General features: G+C 52.6%; 6 protein-coding genes across 6 annotated transcripts; 2 read left to right on the top strand and 4 right to left on the bottom strand.

Moving 5' to 3' along the window:
• Positions 1-38: 38 nt before the first annotated feature.
• Positions 39-723, top strand: BDZ99DRAFT_527482 (uncharacterized protein; the record flags this gene model as incomplete). The annotated part of the gene is made up of 3 exons (XM_033726266.1): positions 39-131; positions 350-413; positions 512-723. 3 exons carry the CDS (start codon positions 39-41, stop codon positions 721-723), a joined length of 369 nt encoding a protein of 122 aa, XP_033569417.1.
• A 335-nt stretch (positions 724-1,058) lies between these two features.
• Positions 1,059-4,746, bottom strand: BDZ99DRAFT_468914 (cysteine proteinase). Its single transcript, XM_033721372.1, has 7 exons — positions 4,200-4,746; positions 3,961-4,147; positions 3,639-3,906; positions 3,253-3,589; positions 2,267-3,203; positions 2,168-2,216; positions 1,059-2,110 (listed from the first exon to the last, which is right to left on the bottom strand). The coding sequence occupies exons 1-7, from the start codon at positions 4,686-4,688 to the stop codon at positions 1,402-1,404; spliced, it is 2,976 nt and encodes a 991-aa protein (XP_033569416.1). The 5' UTR covers positions 4,689-4,746; the 3' UTR covers positions 1,059-1,401.
• A 3,364-nt stretch (positions 4,747-8,110) lies between these two features.
• Positions 8,111-8,824, bottom strand: BDZ99DRAFT_527477 (uncharacterized protein; the record flags this gene model as incomplete). Its single annotated transcript, XM_033726265.1, has 1 exon — positions 8,111-8,824. The coding sequence occupies one exon, from the start codon at positions 8,822-8,824 to the stop codon at positions 8,111-8,113; it is 714 nt and encodes a 237-aa protein (XP_033569415.1).
• Positions 8,808-9,845, top strand: BDZ99DRAFT_203978 (uncharacterized protein). The gene is made up of 2 exons (XM_033713279.1): positions 8,808-8,948; positions 9,064-9,845. Exons 1-2 carry the CDS (start codon positions 8,926-8,928, stop codon positions 9,599-9,601), a joined length of 561 nt encoding a protein of 186 aa, XP_033569414.1. The 5' UTR covers positions 8,808-8,925; the 3' UTR covers positions 9,602-9,845.
• A 425-nt stretch (positions 9,846-10,270) lies between these two features.
• BDZ99DRAFT_576829 (uncharacterized protein) lies at positions 10,271-11,120 on the bottom strand (the record flags this gene model as incomplete). The annotated part of the gene is made up of 1 exon (XM_033728613.1): positions 10,271-11,120. The coding sequence occupies one exon, from the start codon at positions 11,118-11,120 to the stop codon at positions 10,371-10,373; it is 750 nt and encodes a 249-aa protein (XP_033569413.1). The 3' UTR covers positions 10,271-10,370.
• A 154-nt stretch (positions 11,121-11,274) lies between these two features.
• On the bottom strand, positions 11,275-12,285 carry BDZ99DRAFT_512489 (kinase-like protein; the record flags this gene model as incomplete). Its single annotated transcript, XM_033724639.1, has 3 exons — positions 11,275-11,677; positions 11,758-11,947; positions 12,037-12,285. 3 exons carry the CDS (start codon positions 12,283-12,285, stop codon positions 11,301-11,303), a joined length of 816 nt encoding a protein of 271 aa, XP_033569412.1. The 3' UTR covers positions 11,275-11,300.
• Positions 12,286-16,087: the final 3,802 nt, after the last annotated feature.

Here is a 16,087-nt window from a genome sequence, read left to right as displayed (position 1 = left end):
ACCCACAAACCACAAAAAACTCCGCCCCGACGCCCAAAATGTCCACCCACCGCGCCCTCCTCCACATCCCTGAACTCACCGACTCAATCCTCAAACACCTTCCGCTCCCCACCGCCATCTCCGCGCGCGGCGTCTGCACCACCTAGCGCGACAGCATCGACGGCCGCATGGAGCGCGTGTGGCGCCAATCCCCGCAATACCCAGCAATCCCAGGACGAATGGACGTACGTCCAACCTTTCCCCCTTCCCCACACCCGCCGCCCCATCCCATCCGCACCCCAAGAAACCCCCCCCCCCCCCTCCGCCACATGCTGACACCAACGCCCCCCACCGGCGCGACCTCTCCGAGATCCGCCTCGCCCGCAGCAACCTCCGCCTCTACCGCGAAATCCGCGCGCTGTTCGCTGAGCCTTGTGCGTCCCCTTGCCCTCCTCTTAATCCCCCTGCCCCCCCTCCTTCCCCCCCCCCCCACCACTTCCACAACAACCACTAACCCCCCTCCCCATCCCAGCCCCCATCGCCCAAGTCCTAACCCTCGGCCACTCCCTCCTCGACCGCGTCCTCAACCCGCTGCCCTTACGCACCGCGCTGCGCCTCCTCCGCGTCTGTGAGAGCTGGCACGCCGTCATCATGGCGCGGCTGGCGCTGGCGTGGGATGCCGCCGTGGACGACGCGTGGGAGGCGTTTGGAGAGGGGGCGTTGGAGGTGCCGCTTGTGCTGTAGGTGTGTATCGTCTGCCTTTTCGTCGGCGAGGAGGTGCTGACGGGGCCGTGGCGCAGGGTCGAGGGGACGTATTTCCCGCTGGAGAGGGGGGGAGCGTTGCCGAAGGTGAGGGGTTGAGTTGAGAGGTAGGGATGTGCTGAGCGCTTGGGAGCCGTAAGGGGCGGTGATTGGCTGGCGGGTGGGGCGGTGGCGGTATGGTGGTATTCTGGGGGTCGGTAGGGTGTTGAAAGCGGTATGGTATGGCTTGTTGTAGCCGAAAGCTTCAATGGTTGGCTGTGCCCGCAGATACTGGTAGCTGAGTCTAGAACAAAATGACACTGAGTTCGACATTGCACAAAAGAGAGAGCGTCAGGAGGACTTCGAAGCATTGACTGTAGTGACAAAGATCCAAATCGGATGGACTAGATTGAAGGAGCATGACATTATCATGAGTATACCTCTGGATGTATACGCAAGCAAATTAGGGGACTAAATCGCTGAACGCACGCATGGAAGACGAAGAATAAGATATACCGTAAGAACGGACCGAAAAACTACAGCCTACCAAACACCGAGCGAGAGAGTTTACCACCATATCCCTCCCCACAAAGACCACAGGTAAAGAAATTACAATTACCAATTAGAAATTGAGCAGTCTTGCTACTATCCCAATCGAAGCGTACTGCCATTTTTTCCCCTTTAACCCTGCCTGCTGACCTCCTCATTCGCCGGCGCATTGCCCACTTTCTCAATCTCCGCTTGCTCCAACGCCTCTATGTAACCCCGCTGGCTCACATACGCGCGTACACGATCCCACGGCCTAGTTGCGTCGGCTGCAGAATCGTCGACGTCGAGGGCTTTCTCTTTTCTCTTTGTTGTTTCCTGAGGTTTGACAACCTCAATGCTGACATCGGTGTCTTTGCTATAGACCCTGAGGCCAATCACAGCAACTGCATTCCAGGGGTCACGCTCGAACTCATCCTGCTCGTCGTCGTTGTCGTCTTCTTCCAGGCGGAAGCGATAGATATGTGTGGCGGCGTCAGAGTCTTCTACATCGCTATCAGATGACGATGGTCCGTCAAGCTCGCTGTCCCAGCTGCTGCCATCGCTCGTGTCACTGAAAGGAGATGCAGAGCGACGTGATCTGTGGTCAGTGACGTGAATGCCAGGGCGCACGCCGGGGATAGGGGTGAGGGTGGCGCGGCGTGAGGGTGGTGCAGGGGAGTTTCGGCGGGAGTCGCGGCGTTGAGGGTTTGGCGATACGGGGCGGTGGCTGGGTGTATCAGGGCGAGGGGATTCGGTTGTGCCTTCGTTGTAGCCATCTCTGCCGTTGTAGCCGTCTCGCCCATTGTAGCCGTCTCGTCCGTTGTAGCCGTCTCTGCCGTTGTATCCATCTCGTCCGTTGTAGCTTCATTACGTTAGTAGATGGCAGGATGATTTTGTAGAAACTGGCAAGATCACTCACCCATCACGCCCTTTGAAGCCCTCTCCTGGCATGTTGGCGTTATAACCATCTAGTCTTGACGTCAGTAGTGATTCGAGACTGTGGATTGGGTTGACTGACCTCGTCCTTGGTTATACCCACTCCGCCCCTGAAAGCCCTTATTGTAACCCGAGCGTCCACCGAATCCACCACTACCTGGACTTTGCGACCGCTCGTGCGCCTTGCCTTCACTATGAATAGTGCCCGTGCTGTGAGCCTTCTGATGCATTGCGACAGCCGGATGCATTGGCTTCGGCTCAGTATCCCTGGGCTGTCGATCTTCCTCTTCGACAGAGATACCAAGGCCATTTATATCGTGTAACTTGTTCTCCAGCTGCGTTAGGGGGTCGGAGCTAGACTTCTTAGACTTCTTCTCGACAATCTTTTGTTCTTTCTTTTGCTGCCGCTTTTTGTCCTTCTTGCGGAGTTTACGTCGTTGTTCATGCGCGCGCTTGAGCTCCAGCTTCTTTTTCTCCTTCTTTTCCTCCTTCTCGCGTTTTAGTCTGTCCTTCTCTGCCTCTCGAAATTGGCCCTTGGCATGAGCTAGATCGTAACTCAAACCGATGTTGAGGAGCTTCTCTCTTCTACCGGCACATGTCGATCGAATAACATCTTCAGGGGTCGGATTCGGGAACCTAGTAGCCTTAATCTTCACGAGGACAGTGTAGTTTCCAGCCTGGAGGTCGACCTCGGCGCTGACAGACCGCTTCATGTAATAAGTGCCGTTGCTTCGAACGATGTAGTCCTCTTCGTCATCCTTGTGGAGCCGGAATTGGAGATGGAACTCATATTGGCCTTCGAGTCCTTGGTAGTACCTGTCATCAAGCTGTGAAAGGACGATCACCACCGGGCTTGGCTTTGAGAGGGTCAATTTGAATTTGGTGTCGAGGTAATCAACAGACCAGGGCACGTTGACGCTAGTCCATTGCTGGGATACGGTCCACTCTGGTCCAAAGAGTCGGGTTCGGTCGAAATGTTGATAAGAGCGGAGAAGATCCTTGTAAGAAATCCAGAACACCTGTTTCCATGTTAGTCAATGCATCGCAAACCAAAGCAAGGGTTCCTACGCCATCGTCACCGAACTTATGGTTGAGTTTCTGCATCCATTCGGGGGTCCACTCTTCAGAGCCATCGCTCCAGGCACCATTCCATTCTGTCTTGCCCCATGGATTCCTCAATTTCAAGAGCCTCACACCGTCGATTTCTTGGGCTTCCATGATAGAGTAAGCATGCTTCTCCTGGATGCCCTTCCGCTGTCCGTAGACACCGCCCATTTGGCCGCAGCCAAAGAGGAATGTCTTGTTGACATTCATGAGCTCTTCTCGCCAGAACTTGTCTTTGTTTAGAATGTCTGTGGCAAAGACTTCGGATGTGACACCTCCTGTGAGGTCTTCGATTCCTTCGCTGTAGCTTGTCAGTAGGTGATGCATGTGTCGTCGCGATTCCGGCTTACCCAACAAATCCACCGTCAATTGCCGAGTAGTCTCCGTGAGCCTTGGCGTACGCTTTCTCGAGCAGAGGAAGCCAAGTTTCGTTTGGATCGCTGCATTGGGCAAAGTATAGAGCCCTCGACCCGGTCTGCATGACTGCCCGGTACTCATCCTCGGGGCTCTTGCGGTTTTGTAGCTCTAACCATTGATAGCGTCCAATGGTTGCATCATCAAAGTCTTCCTTGATGAGGTAGAGCTTGTCGTCGATGACTTCCGATATCCATTCTCCATCTAGGCAGTGTCAGCCACGCATCCGAGACCGTTCCAAATATGTTTCCAGCGCACCTCTGTGGAAAACGAATCCATATACACCGACTTCCTCGTCTCTTGCGACGCAGACTCGCTGGATGAGGCCCTCCTTGTTACTCAATGTGCAGAGTGCTGACATAAACCAGCAGTCGCCGTCATTGCCTTGTCGGACGTCGTTTGCGGTGGCGCCTTCGATGAAGAATCGGGGTTTCTCAAAGATGTCCTGAGAACAATTAGCAAAGTGTAACATTGCACACGGATCGGCTCCACGTTACCTCAATTCTCTTAACCGACATGGGCTGGAACTCTGTCCGGTCTTCGTTCAGGGCACACAGACAGTCTTGTGGGATGTCCGGAGCCAGCTGCGAGCGCTTGAAGTCGTATTCAATGTCGAAATGGGGGTCGCGGTATTTCTGGTTGATTCGTCGACACTCTCGCACTATCTTCTCTACTTTTGCCCGGCAAGCTTCGGCAGCCTCCTGATAAGAAGCCACAGCGTTCTGGCCGAGAATTGCACCCTTTGGCGCATGGGCAGCGGCTCGTTTTGCGTAGAGGTTGTCCGGGAGAATTGTGAAGATCTTGCCGGGATGCTTGGTGGAGAACTTGTCCCAGAAGTCGTCAATGCCCTTCTGGGGCGGCTGCTTCTTCATCCTGGGCCTATGCTGGGGGATCGAGTGGGAGCGATGCTCTTGGACCATGGAGTGTGCCCTCGTTGGGGGACGCGTGGTGTTTGCGAGATCAACAAGTGACATTTGCGAGGCCATTGCGGGTGCAGGAGACGGCAGAAAAAGAAACGAGAGCCTGCAGGGCGGCGAGTTGATGGGCATTGGGATGCGCCATTGTCGCGGGCGCTCTACATCTTAAATGGAGCATCTTCTGCCCAATTTGTGCGGCTGAGGTGATGAAGGACAGGGCTGGGAATAGAATAGCAACAAGCGGGGCGGTCAGAGCTAGGGAGACATGGGCAGTCGGCGCAGCCGCGATGAACGGCGACGAGGCCGTGCATATTAGACGGGAATAGATGCATATTGGCACTTCTTGGAGGACTGCCCGCTGCAACCTCACCAGACTATCACACCCTTCGACGCCGGGAGCGGTGCGGAGACGGCGAGGCGGCTGCAGCACCCAGCAAAGGCGGCCAGCAGCCAGGCAACAAACCACACCTCTCCATGCATCATGCTTCCACGGCAGACGCGAAGCTTTGCAGCAGCCTATCGAGACGGCCGCTGCTCGCAACGGCGGATGACTGTCCTGGACAAATCCAATCGGTTGCCGCATGCACGCCGGGGCTACTGCGCGTCGACGGAGACCTCGACCAGCCTGACCGCAAGACAAGACGACTGCTGCATCCAGCCTCCGGACGGCCAAGAGACGTCCTCGGCAATGTGCTGACCTCGTGCCTGCGACTCCTTGGCTGGAAATGCACCTCACCGGCACTCCACAAAGGGCCGGGAAAAAGCAAGCATGACGACCCGATTGCCTTCTTCGCGGTGGGAGGAGGTCTGATGGTGGGACGGGACGAGCCTCCAGTGGTGGCCGCCGTCCCGTCCATGCCCCCTTCATGATGCTGCTGACAGCTGGAGTCACAGACCCGCCTCCGCGAGCATCCATACCGACCCCTCGCAATTGGATACCGATATCAAAACGCAGTGAGCTACGTCTCCTCCGGTCGCCAATGAGGTGTCCTTGCGTTAGAAATAGGTATCCTACTTTCAGCGCCAGCCAATCAGGGCGTCGACATCTGTTCTGCGTCAGGCTCAGCCCTGTGTCAACGCTGCGGACCCGACAATCGAGCTTGTCTCAGATGGTCCAGCGCGTTGGGTCTCTGGTAGTGCCCGAGGAATGTGCTCCCCATCCCACGTATCCTGGAAGACTGCTGAAAGAAGGTGAGAAACCAGCTGGCCGCTGTCACCTGGGACCTGCATCTCCGCTGACCTTCTCGCACACTGCCCTACTCCGAGATCTATTGCATGTCAGATCATATCTCAAGTGCCATTCTGTCTTACGTGTCACGAAATTTTCCATTTCTTACCGCTCTTTGTGCGTGGTCGCTTATCCTCTCGTTCGTTTAGAGGTACGTCGAGATACGCCTCGTGCAGCATCTCGCATACTTTCACATGTCATGATGTCAATTCGTGGCTTCGAACGTCAGGTCAATCGCTTTTGGAATGTGGTGCCAGGCATTCGTCTGCCTTTTATGCCTTCTTTCTTCGCGTTCGTTGCCTTCCGGTAAGAGTCGAAACACCAAGAGGTCCGAGCGCCCTTCCCAAACTCGCTGGCTGTGTGTGCATTTGCCCAATGCGAGTAAAGCGCGTACAACGTCAAAGAAAATCTGCCTTGCCGGCACTCGCATTGTAAAATTTACCTAGAGTCTGGCGTAGGTTCAGTAATCATATATCAAGGCCTACAAGCTTTGTTCGCAGAGTCTAGACTGTTTGTGTAAGGTTTCATTCTAACAAGGGTCTTGAAACGACCTTTCACGTGGTTAGCTCTCCCCCGGACCTGCCCGTCGTACCCGTCGGACTCTGCTCCACTAAATTCCACGGTTCGAACCACTCCTCGACAAGAACACCACGCCTGAGGTCCAGCTCACACCAGATTCCGCCTTGCCGCTTCGCCCGGTTTGTAGATCATCTCACATGAAATGTCACGGTTCCTGACGATCTGGACGCACGACCTGAACACCGAGTTCTCGTATTGAATCATCTACTGCTGCAGTGCTCTCTAGTGCAATGGATGCTCCAAGGCACCCATTGTCCGTCTCAACCGGCGCCCGGTCGTCAAAAAAGCAAAGAAGCAACTAACTCATCGTACGAGCCGTCTCTAGCCGTAGCCTACCGAAGGCAGAGGTGGCTCCTAGATTGAGTCATTTTAGGATGCTGCCTTCGAAATCTTTTGGTGCCATCGTCTGCAGGAATAACCAAGACCGAGCTCAGATATGTAACACCGTCCCCTTCCCCTAACAGCACGTCAGCAAAACTCAATACAAAGAAAGAAAACTCAAGCACCATCTTACCATCCCACCGCACCTAGCACAACCAAAACTGCACCGGTCCACCATTAACGCAATCCCGCTGCACCGGCCACTCGCAGACTCCACTCTGATTGATATCGCAGAACAGCCACGGGCACTGTCCCGGGTTGCCAATCTGCAGGAACCGCTTGTTCGTCAAGAACGGGCTTCCGTCGACCGAGGACAAGTCGTACCAGGTCCTGCCATCGCGGGACGAGAACTCGACTTGGTAGGGGTGCTTGAGCTGCGGGTTGTTGTCCACCTTGAGTGTCACGCCTGGGCCGCCGGCGTCGGCTTGGAGAGGCGTCCAGTACTCTTGGCCGGGGTAGATGGCGATGGTAGAGGAGTCGCCGCCGGAGCCGCGCGAGGTGTGCGCCCAGGTGGTGGAGCCGCAGTTGTTCTTGTAGTAGCCGATCACGCTGGCGGAGGCGGGGGAGAGGAGAGTGAGGATGAAGACCGCCGCCAGTAAGTCTTTTTGACGTCAATGTGGTTCACTGCCGGCCGTATGGAGGGGGTAACGCACAGGTAAGATTGTACTTGGCCATTTTCTAGAATCCTTGGTCTAGAGTGGATTGTTGGTTTAAGTGGATGTGGAGAAAGGTTTGAGTATGGAGAGCTGCCTGATAGCTCTATAAAGTATGGCTTTCTCAGTAGGTGAGGTTGAAGTGTACTGACTATGTGTCGAACAACGAAGAAGTTGGATGTTTAGGGGGTGTTGGAAAAAAAGAGGCTGCTGATCAAGGGGGAATTTACACACTCTCTCAACATCCTCATTGCCGTCTGATTCCTTAATGCCGCTCCCGACCAGCTGTGGGTGCCATAATTCTGGTCACAAGACGAGATATCCCATGTACTATAACGGCGAGCGAAGCTTCTACCGTTAATACCCTTAGCCCCCCGGGAATGGGGCCCTAAGCTTTCATAAGATACCGCCGAATGCTAACTAGTAGGCATTTTCACACTCCTCTAGAACAAAAACTCCCATGATGCGACTGCCGCTGATACCCCTAGCTCCGTATCAAAGGAGCCGTATGATTGATTAAGTGACACCAAATGCTAATTTGGATAGTAGGCATCTCGCCCTCGATTAAAACAAAGAACGCTCATTATACGATTCAATCACTTCCCAAACCGAAGCCAATCAAATCCACCACTCATCCTACCCGCAACCCCCTACCCCTCCCTCCGCCGCCGCCGTCTCTGGAGATACGTAACAACAGGCGATCTCGCGCCTTCTTTTTTGCCTTCGTAGCCCTCGTCATAGCCCTCCTCCACCCGCAGAGCCTCCTGCTCCTTTTCAATCTCCCCCAGCCGCCTGATTAGCTCGCTCGCCATCACGCATGACCCTGCTGAAACAAAGGTTTGGCGCGCGAGCAGCCCCGATGGCGCGCCTGCGATCGTTCGGTCTATGGCCACCGCAGTGCTGTCTCTTGGGCTGCTTGGCCCTGCAGATGGCGTCGATCTGGGAGTCATCTCTTCGGAGATTGGGTTGTTGTGGGCTTGGGAGAGGTAGGCGAGGCATCTTTCCGTGTTTGGTGATAGTGGTTCCGGGGGCGAGCCGGGAGGAGGGTGGGATGGTAGCACCAGTCTTTCCTGCACAGCTTCAGCCTTTGGCGGCTTTTCGAGTACTGCCTCTTTTTCTATCGAAGCGCGGGTACTCCCTTCCGCCCGGCGAGACGGAGCTGCTCGAGGAGCTCCTGATAAAGTCTGGTTGCGCTCGCGCTGTTTTGGTTTGTTGTATTGTTTTCTAGGGGCTGCGGGGGTAGTGGGTTGGGGAGTAGTGGGCGGTTTGGAGGCTGAGTATGCTATCAAAAGCGTTGCGGTGGTGATGGCGGCGGCTAGAATTAGGAGGGCTTGTTTGTCCCTGGGTGCTAGTGATTTGGGCATGGTTGGGTGGTGTTGAGGTTAGGGAAAGGTCAGACGTGGTTGCATATAGGAGGTATCGGGAGTCGGGGATTAGGAGTGGTAGGCCTAAAAGCTCCATTTCTATGGTGAACGGGCCGTCCCAATGGTGAGTGATATATACTCAGGTCACGTGATCAGTAGGTTTTGCTCGTCCCTCGTAAAGGTGGACGACTTGATCTAGAAACCTAGCGACGTCGACACGACGACTAACATGTGGCTAGTCTCTTCGATCTACAACACCCTCCACCTCTGCGTCTCCTCCACACCACTTCCCTCACCTCCTACTGGCACTCAAGCACCCTCCGCCTTACCCAGCAGCTCAAACAGAACTCGGGTACGATGCGCTCTGCATACTCTCCAGAACCGAGCGGCGAACGACATTGGCGGTATGCCCGAGCCCGAGACTCTTCTCCTGAATCCAGTCCTGAATCAGAGCCATCTGCAGCCGCTCAGAAGGTCGGGCGAATTGTGGAACTCGTGGAAGAAATACTGCAACACCTTCCATTTGTCGAACCCCTCTCAGCCAAACTTGTGTGCGAGCAGTGGCACGATACCATTGGAGGCTCCCTACCTCTCCAGCGACAACTATTTTTCCGCCCGGTTGCACAAGCTCCGACCCTCACCCGTGCGGTATCGTTCGAGGTTTTCGACGCCGTCATCGTAGTCCCATCTATAAACCCGGTCTGGAGGGTATCTATCGGAAACCTGCACTTTCGGTGGCGAGGTCGGGGCAGGTGGTTGGTCATTCATAGTCGGTGAAGAGTCGGCCATGGGCACTTGGCAATACCTAAGTACAGAAAGCAAGTCTAAGAGAAGCACAATGACGTGGGTGTATTGACTGTGAGCTGTGGGGCAAAGATGTTTTGTAAGTGACTCCAAAAGTTTTGATAGTAGAAGGCGTGGGAATGGAACTGGACGATTGGTTTATGTGCCTCGTACCCCTGAATGTAGTCACTCGATTGCCACAACTCCGACTTTGTCCTCACTCGGACGTCTTAAGGCATAAGCTCACGTCTTTTGGTGTCTCTGAAAGGATGGAATCTCGGGTTATGTTTGGGGTCAGGTTGAAATGCGTAGAATTTAATTAGCTTTCGTATGTAAAGGGCTGACTGGCACGCCTGTACTGCACGTAATTCTTTCCTAGGTATTGGTTGGCCACTTTTAGAACTCGCGAGACCTATTCGTAGAGGGAACTTTTTCTCTGTCTAAATAATGATGACTATGGCTCGTTTGGTGGGGATACGCAATCACATACATGTGAGCAAATTGACTACAGATAACGATCTCGGTAAAGGACATGGTGGTGTATCACAGCGGCGCACATAATACCATCCACGATATGACGAATGACTGGTCCTATCAAGTCATTACTTCAGAATCACGATACCATAGAGAATTGTTTGAATGTGTTTACTGCCATCTATAATTGACCTAAAAGTACATGCATCTGCTGATGCCATCGTGACCCTATTATGATACCCATGCTTTAGAGACCCCCATAAGCAGAATTTTTCTGTCAAGTCGGAGCTCATCTAAGCTCTTGAGGCGGAACTGGTGGGTTGCTTATTGTACAGGAGTTGTGATCCGGGTTCTGGGAGAGCGAGTCAGGCCCTGATGCTCTCCCGCCTTCAACCTCTCGAAGCTCCGCTTCCTCCTGAAGTTTCTGGTTCCACTTGAAGAGTTCCAATTGAGCAAGCTCAGAATCTGACAGCTCTTCTCTTTCACACACCCTTATCTTCTTCTTCTCGGCCCGCAGTGCATCTTTCTCCGCCCGCCTTTCTCGCATGGCCGCCCTGCGTTCCTCGTTTTCCGCAACTCGCGCCAACTTCTTACGATACCTCTCCGCCAAAAAGTCCAGATTGACCGGAGACGAAGGTTCGGTGATGCTTGGAATTGCCCACTTCTGCATCCACTTCGAAGCCACCACCTCGCTTACTGTGGCCCTCTCCGCAGGCTTGTAAGTCAGCATCTTCTTGAACAGGTCTTCCAAGCTTGCAAACTCCTCGTCGCTGCAATTGAGTGGTTCAATTTCTTTGCTAGGGTTCTTCGAAGCTAGGGTCTGCAATCGATCCGTCAATGATCTCACGAAAGCTCCTTCTTTCCAAGATCCGTCCTCGTTAAAAGACCTACTCTTTGCTTCAGCAGACCACTTGTCCCACCACCGCATTGGCATTGGTCCCAAGGTGCTAATCATCTCCGTCACTGTCTGGTCCATATCCGGAAACCAGTGCTCGAAGAGTGTGCCGCATCCCAAGATCTCAAAGAGAGTGCATCCCATCGACTCAGGTTGCAAATTGACGTGAACTCTGTCTTATTTCGGGGGCCCGAAGGCCAAACTATATACTACGTAGGAAGTGACTGTACGCGTAGGCAGAAGCACTAATTAGAGACAGCAGTAGGCACGGTAGGCACGGTAGGCCACCGTACCCCAACCCCTCTCTGTAGAAGTTGTAACTGGCTAGGCATGTAGGCAGCTACTATGCCAGCAACTCCAAGTCATCGTCCAGATATCCGCCTTCGGCCCAATGTGTTCTTCGAAGAAGGCCTCCGGAGGGCGCAGAATCACAGACGTATGCAGTTCCTTGTCTTTGTCGGTGACAAGGAAAGATTCGCCGAAGTCTGAGATGAGAATTTTCGGGTGGTCGACCTCTGTCCCGCAGCCAACCTCTAACATAGCTGATGAAACCGAGTAAGCCGGGGCTTCTGGTCCGAGCGGAAGACCGTCTCTACGCTCAAGAGGTTGCTTTTCGGGTTTGCCGAGGTGGAAGTAGATTTCGTCCTCAGGAAGTTGGTCTAACCCAGGGATCTCGATAAGAATGTTACCCAAATGTAAATCTACAAAAAAATTAGCTCGTGATACTGCGATAATTAACGAATTGGAATGTCTTTAAATGAAACGATCACTGAACACGCACCTCCATGTATTATACCGCAAGAATGGATGTAGTCAAGACCCAGGAGGACCTGCGCAGCAATCGACCTCGCGACTGGCATCGGGAAACAGAAATGGCCCAAGTCACGCTTGTCTTTGGAACTAGCCGCGCTGCAAGCAGAAACGGGCATCACAAGGCAGTGGTGTTTTCCATTCGGACCCTCAATTTCAAACTCGTTCAAAAGTGAGGCGACGTAGCGTCTTCCTGGATGGTCGAATTTTCCCGCTTTGAGAATCCCAGGATCTGGCTTTCGTGGCTCACCGTTGGTATATCAGCGCATAATATTTTCAATGCCACGTTCTTCTCTTCAATCGTGTCGCGGGCAAACCAGACGGTGGAGAAGGTGCCGTGGCCAAGCTTGTGGACGATCTTGTAGCGACCGTTGTGGTAAAGGTCACCGATGTAAGTAGGATGATAGCCACCGGGAACATAGCGCTCGACGTCTTCAGCGCCGAAATGGTAGCTTTGGTATACGAACACGGGTGCGTGATGCTCGGTATCTTGCACCATGGTAGTGATGTCCTTGGAATTGCTATCGATGGGTCTGTCGTTGACGGGTTCGCCGTTTATGGCGATGAGGCGCCATTTCCCTGGCTTGCTCAGGTCCAGCGGTTGGTCAGACATTTCTTGGCGTTTGCCGATGAGGTGGCCACTCGGTTGCTCGCTCTCGGCAGATGTTTGTGCACTCATGCGGGGCGTTGAATTTGGTGGGTGAGTTGTTGATGCTACAGATGAGGTGTGGTGCAGGGCAGTGGAGTTTATGAATGAGTTAGATGTCTTACCTCAACGAGCTTAGATACACTGTAGGTGTTACGTTCCTCAGATATCCGGCCTAGGCCGGCTAGCGGGTGCAGGGAAACGCACGCTTTTCCTCTTTTAGAAGTCTAAGGGGTTTCCGCACTGTTTATTAGAGTTTCCACTTCCATTTACCTAGCAAAAGTTAGTATATTTAGTGAAACTTAACACTATAACCACAAGAGTAGAAGATCTAGAAATTAGCGGGCTCTTAGATCCTAATATATTCTTTAATCTATTAGCTTTTAGGGCTAAATTAATTAGTGGTTCCTAAGAAATCTAGAGGTTCTAAGAGGTGAAAAAAGCTTGTCTGCTACAAAGGGTGCGGCCGAGTGCACAATCACCTCCCAAGCGGGTTGTTTCACAATGATCGAAGATCAGCCCTAGGGCCCGAGTACGCGAGGCGAGGAACATCAAAATCGCCACAAAACGGCACCTCTCCAAAGCCGCATCTTTGGTGGGAAGGTGATTATACACTCGGCCGCACCCTTTGTATTCTAATATGTACTTTGTAGAATAGCATACCAGCTTTTTCAACCTTAGGGGGCCCAGGACTTTGGTCACGAGCTTCCGTAAAACTTAGCGCATAGAATTTACTTCTTTTCTTACTTTTAATAGTAAATACTAGTAGATCTCTATAGTATCTATAATTAATTAACTTTTTAGAAAAGTTAAACTTATAGTTATAGTGCTATTGCTATTTAAATGTGCCAAAATTGAGATTTTGCAACGTAATCCTGTGGTAAGGTGTGTAGAAATCTTTTAGACCTTAACTTGAGTAGGTGCTGGCAGCGTGTTGTAGCATGTGTAGCAAACCACTCAAATTCAGGTCTGAGCTCGCTAGTTATTGGCTAGTGATCGTTTCGCGCTAGCCGTTAGCCACGTGATCCACCAAAAACTGACCTCACCACTCGATTCACTCAGACAGCTTGTAGTGGATAGCAAGCCAAAGCTCGTCACCTTACGATGATTGCCTCTCTGTTCTGTGCAAGAAACCCAGAGAGAGGCCGAGAGAGCATACTGGGCAGGCCCAGGCAATTACGCCTCCAAACATAGTACGAAACTGTTGAGTACTCAGGTATCTCCAACTCTCCTTCACAGCCCCTATGTGCATAGAACTGTAATAATACTGTCCATTGTGATCATTCCCCCGTGGTATGCATGGAGCTTGAAGAGCCCAGAGTAGCCGCAATAGCTCCTGCGCCCGTTCGACAGCCATAATATATCCGCTTTCACCCAAGGTCGTGTATCAGATTCACCTTTGAGCACGGTCATCATATAGTGCATTAATCGCACCCACGAGCAATAGCCGGCTTATTCAACGACTGGGCAAGGTCGGCTTTACAAGAAGCCCGCCCATGCGTGCCGCTATTGTTGGCGTTGTCAATTGAACGGCGCTGGTATTGTGATGTCTTCACTCTCTATTATAGGAGGCCTACCGGCAGAGGCTAACTACGGCTCTTGAGAGACTGGCGCATGGCAAAATCTGCCTGCGGCCAACAGTGAGCCGATGGGCCTCTGCTATCTCTACTATATAAGGTCGGTCCTGAGCTTGGATTTGAACTTCCTCAAGTCAAACCCAGAGTCTGCATTCTCCGTCAACAACTCAAGCTTACCTGGGCGAGCCCCCAGAAACAGAAATTCTCCTTTGCCCCAGTCGTTTCCCGAAACGCTCCTACATTATGCCTTATGTCATTAGGCGACGAACAGTGCCACATCAAGCCACTGTTCGCTTCCTATGGGTGGAACAACCCACGAGCAATGCCAATCGGAACAACATCAACGCCGAGGCGGCTTTCAATACGGCTAAAAAACCGTTCCCTGCGATTCAAGAAATCTGCATTCGGTAAGTCAGGCGCTTGTCAAGTTATAGATCTGTGTACACAGATCTAACAAGTCGCCATTGTGTTCTTGAAACAAACATTGTTCTAATTGTGCATTACAAGCATCATCTACCGAACCACTGGATATTATGGGGCGATTGATCCTGATGGCTGGCATGTTACGATTTCCTTCAAGGATGAAGGCAATATGGAGGGCGGTACCCATTACAGTATGCATGGCTATACGAGGGGCCAGAACTCGTCAGAGACACGACTGTGTAAAGGTCCTTGGGTACGTAAGGTTGAGTTTCCATAAGTCTATATTTGTGTACAAGTGCATGCTGCTATTTGAAGGTCTTCAGTGCATTTTCAAATTCGGCAAAGCCGTTGCTTTCGGAGTTTTGAAGCTGTACTGAGGTACTCCAAACAGCAGCGGAGAAGTGTGCACAGATGAGGTGAGGGCTTGTGAGGCGGCCCCGTTTATTTTACCTGTTTGTAATCTCTAGAATGTATACTGACACCTTGAAAGGGTCCCTACGACGACAGTGAGAACTACGGATGGCCAGAAGACGAGACTAAAGTCCACCGCATCGAGCACAGGACTTTCAATACCACTTCCGAGGAGGAATGGGAAGAATGGGTACCTGATGAAGACAACAAAAACAACAACGACGGTCGCGGCGAATCCGGCTACTCGTTCCTTGGTGCCGCCCAGGGATCAAGGGAGCCGCCACTAGATACCAACAACGCGATGGACAGGGTTGAAGGCCCTCGATGAGATACTGCGGCTTGCGGAACTCACACTTGGTAGAGGCGAGTAGGACGACGACCGACCCGGATATGATGAAATGACGGCAATCCACGACCTGAACGACGGCAGAGAGGCCAACAGGATCTGGATCCAGATCACGGAGTTTGGAATTTGGCGGCGCGGGACGGCAGATTGAAGGTCCCCTATACCTACTACCTTATACTCACTGCACCAATTCATATACCCCCCTTCCCCCTCACACACCCCAGCGATACCCACAACCGGTACCGCCGTATTCATATACCCCATTTCCCCCCCCAGGTACCGCCGTCTGAGGTGGCTTGAAGAGTTGTGGCACTTGCTCAAACGGTCGTTTTGGAGCTTCTAATAATGCGCTGGAGGACTTCAAACGGTGCTGGGCAAGTGCACACATGGTTGTAACTAAACCTCTTTGGATAATATCAATCACTGACGTCACAATATCCTCATCTGCATGCTTGTGATTAAAACACTGCCTTTGTCGTGAATGTCCATAGTCGTAGAATTCTGGAGGTTCCTCCATTGGCTGGTTGGCGTTGGAATTCCTACATCTTACGGCCTCTGATATCGCCTCGATGACATTCCGAAGTCCTGATCAGCATATTCTTTCGTTTTGTTCGCAGATCCACCTTCCACTATAGCATTTTGCCACCTCTTTGCGACCGTCAGAGCGACTTCAACAACATTGGTAAACTCGCTCACCTATGTCAAATCCCGTAGAGAACAGATCAGCACGTGAGACCTTTTAGGCGATCTTTGGAGCCTGATCACAACGTAGTCCCAAAGACCGTAAACCGGCGCCGAATCTACTAAGCAATCTCACCATCTTGCGACCGTGAGGGCTCCTCCGACCAGCTTGTCTCAATATGGCATGATGTAAAGTTCCGTAGGCCGTAAATCAGCA

Source organism: Mytilinidion resinicola (genome assembly GCF_010093595.1).
Source record: "Mytilinidion resinicola strain CBS 304.34 unplaced genomic scaffold BDZ99scaffold_32, whole genome shotgun sequence".
Classification (NCBI taxonomy): Eukaryota; Fungi; Ascomycota; class Dothideomycetes; order Mytilinidiales; family Mytilinidiaceae; genus Mytilinidion; species Mytilinidion resinicola.
This window is presented reverse-complemented; position numbering and strand designations above follow the sequence as displayed.

Excerpts from the sequence above, each read along its gene's own strand:
- BDZ99DRAFT_468914 (XM_033721372.1), bottom strand. The coding sequence starts at position 4,688 with ATGGCCTCGCAAATGTCACTTGTTGATCTCGCAAACACCACGCGTCCC. Across the intron at positions 4,148-4,199 it reads TGTCGGTTAAGAGAATTGAG|GACATCTTTGAGAAACCCCG; the intron begins GTAACGTGGAGC and ends AATTGTTCTCAG. Across the intron at positions 3,907-3,960 it reads TGGATTCGTTTTCCACAGAG|ATGGAGAATGGATATCGGAA; the intron begins GTGCGCTGGAAA and ends GACACTGCCTAG.
- BDZ99DRAFT_203978 (XM_033713279.1), top strand. The coding sequence starts at position 8,926 with ATGGTGAACGGGCCGTCCCAATG. Across the intron at positions 8,949-9,063 it reads GTGAACGGGCCGTCCCAATG|TCTCTTCGATCTACAACACC; the intron begins GTGAGTGATATA and ends ACATGTGGCTAG.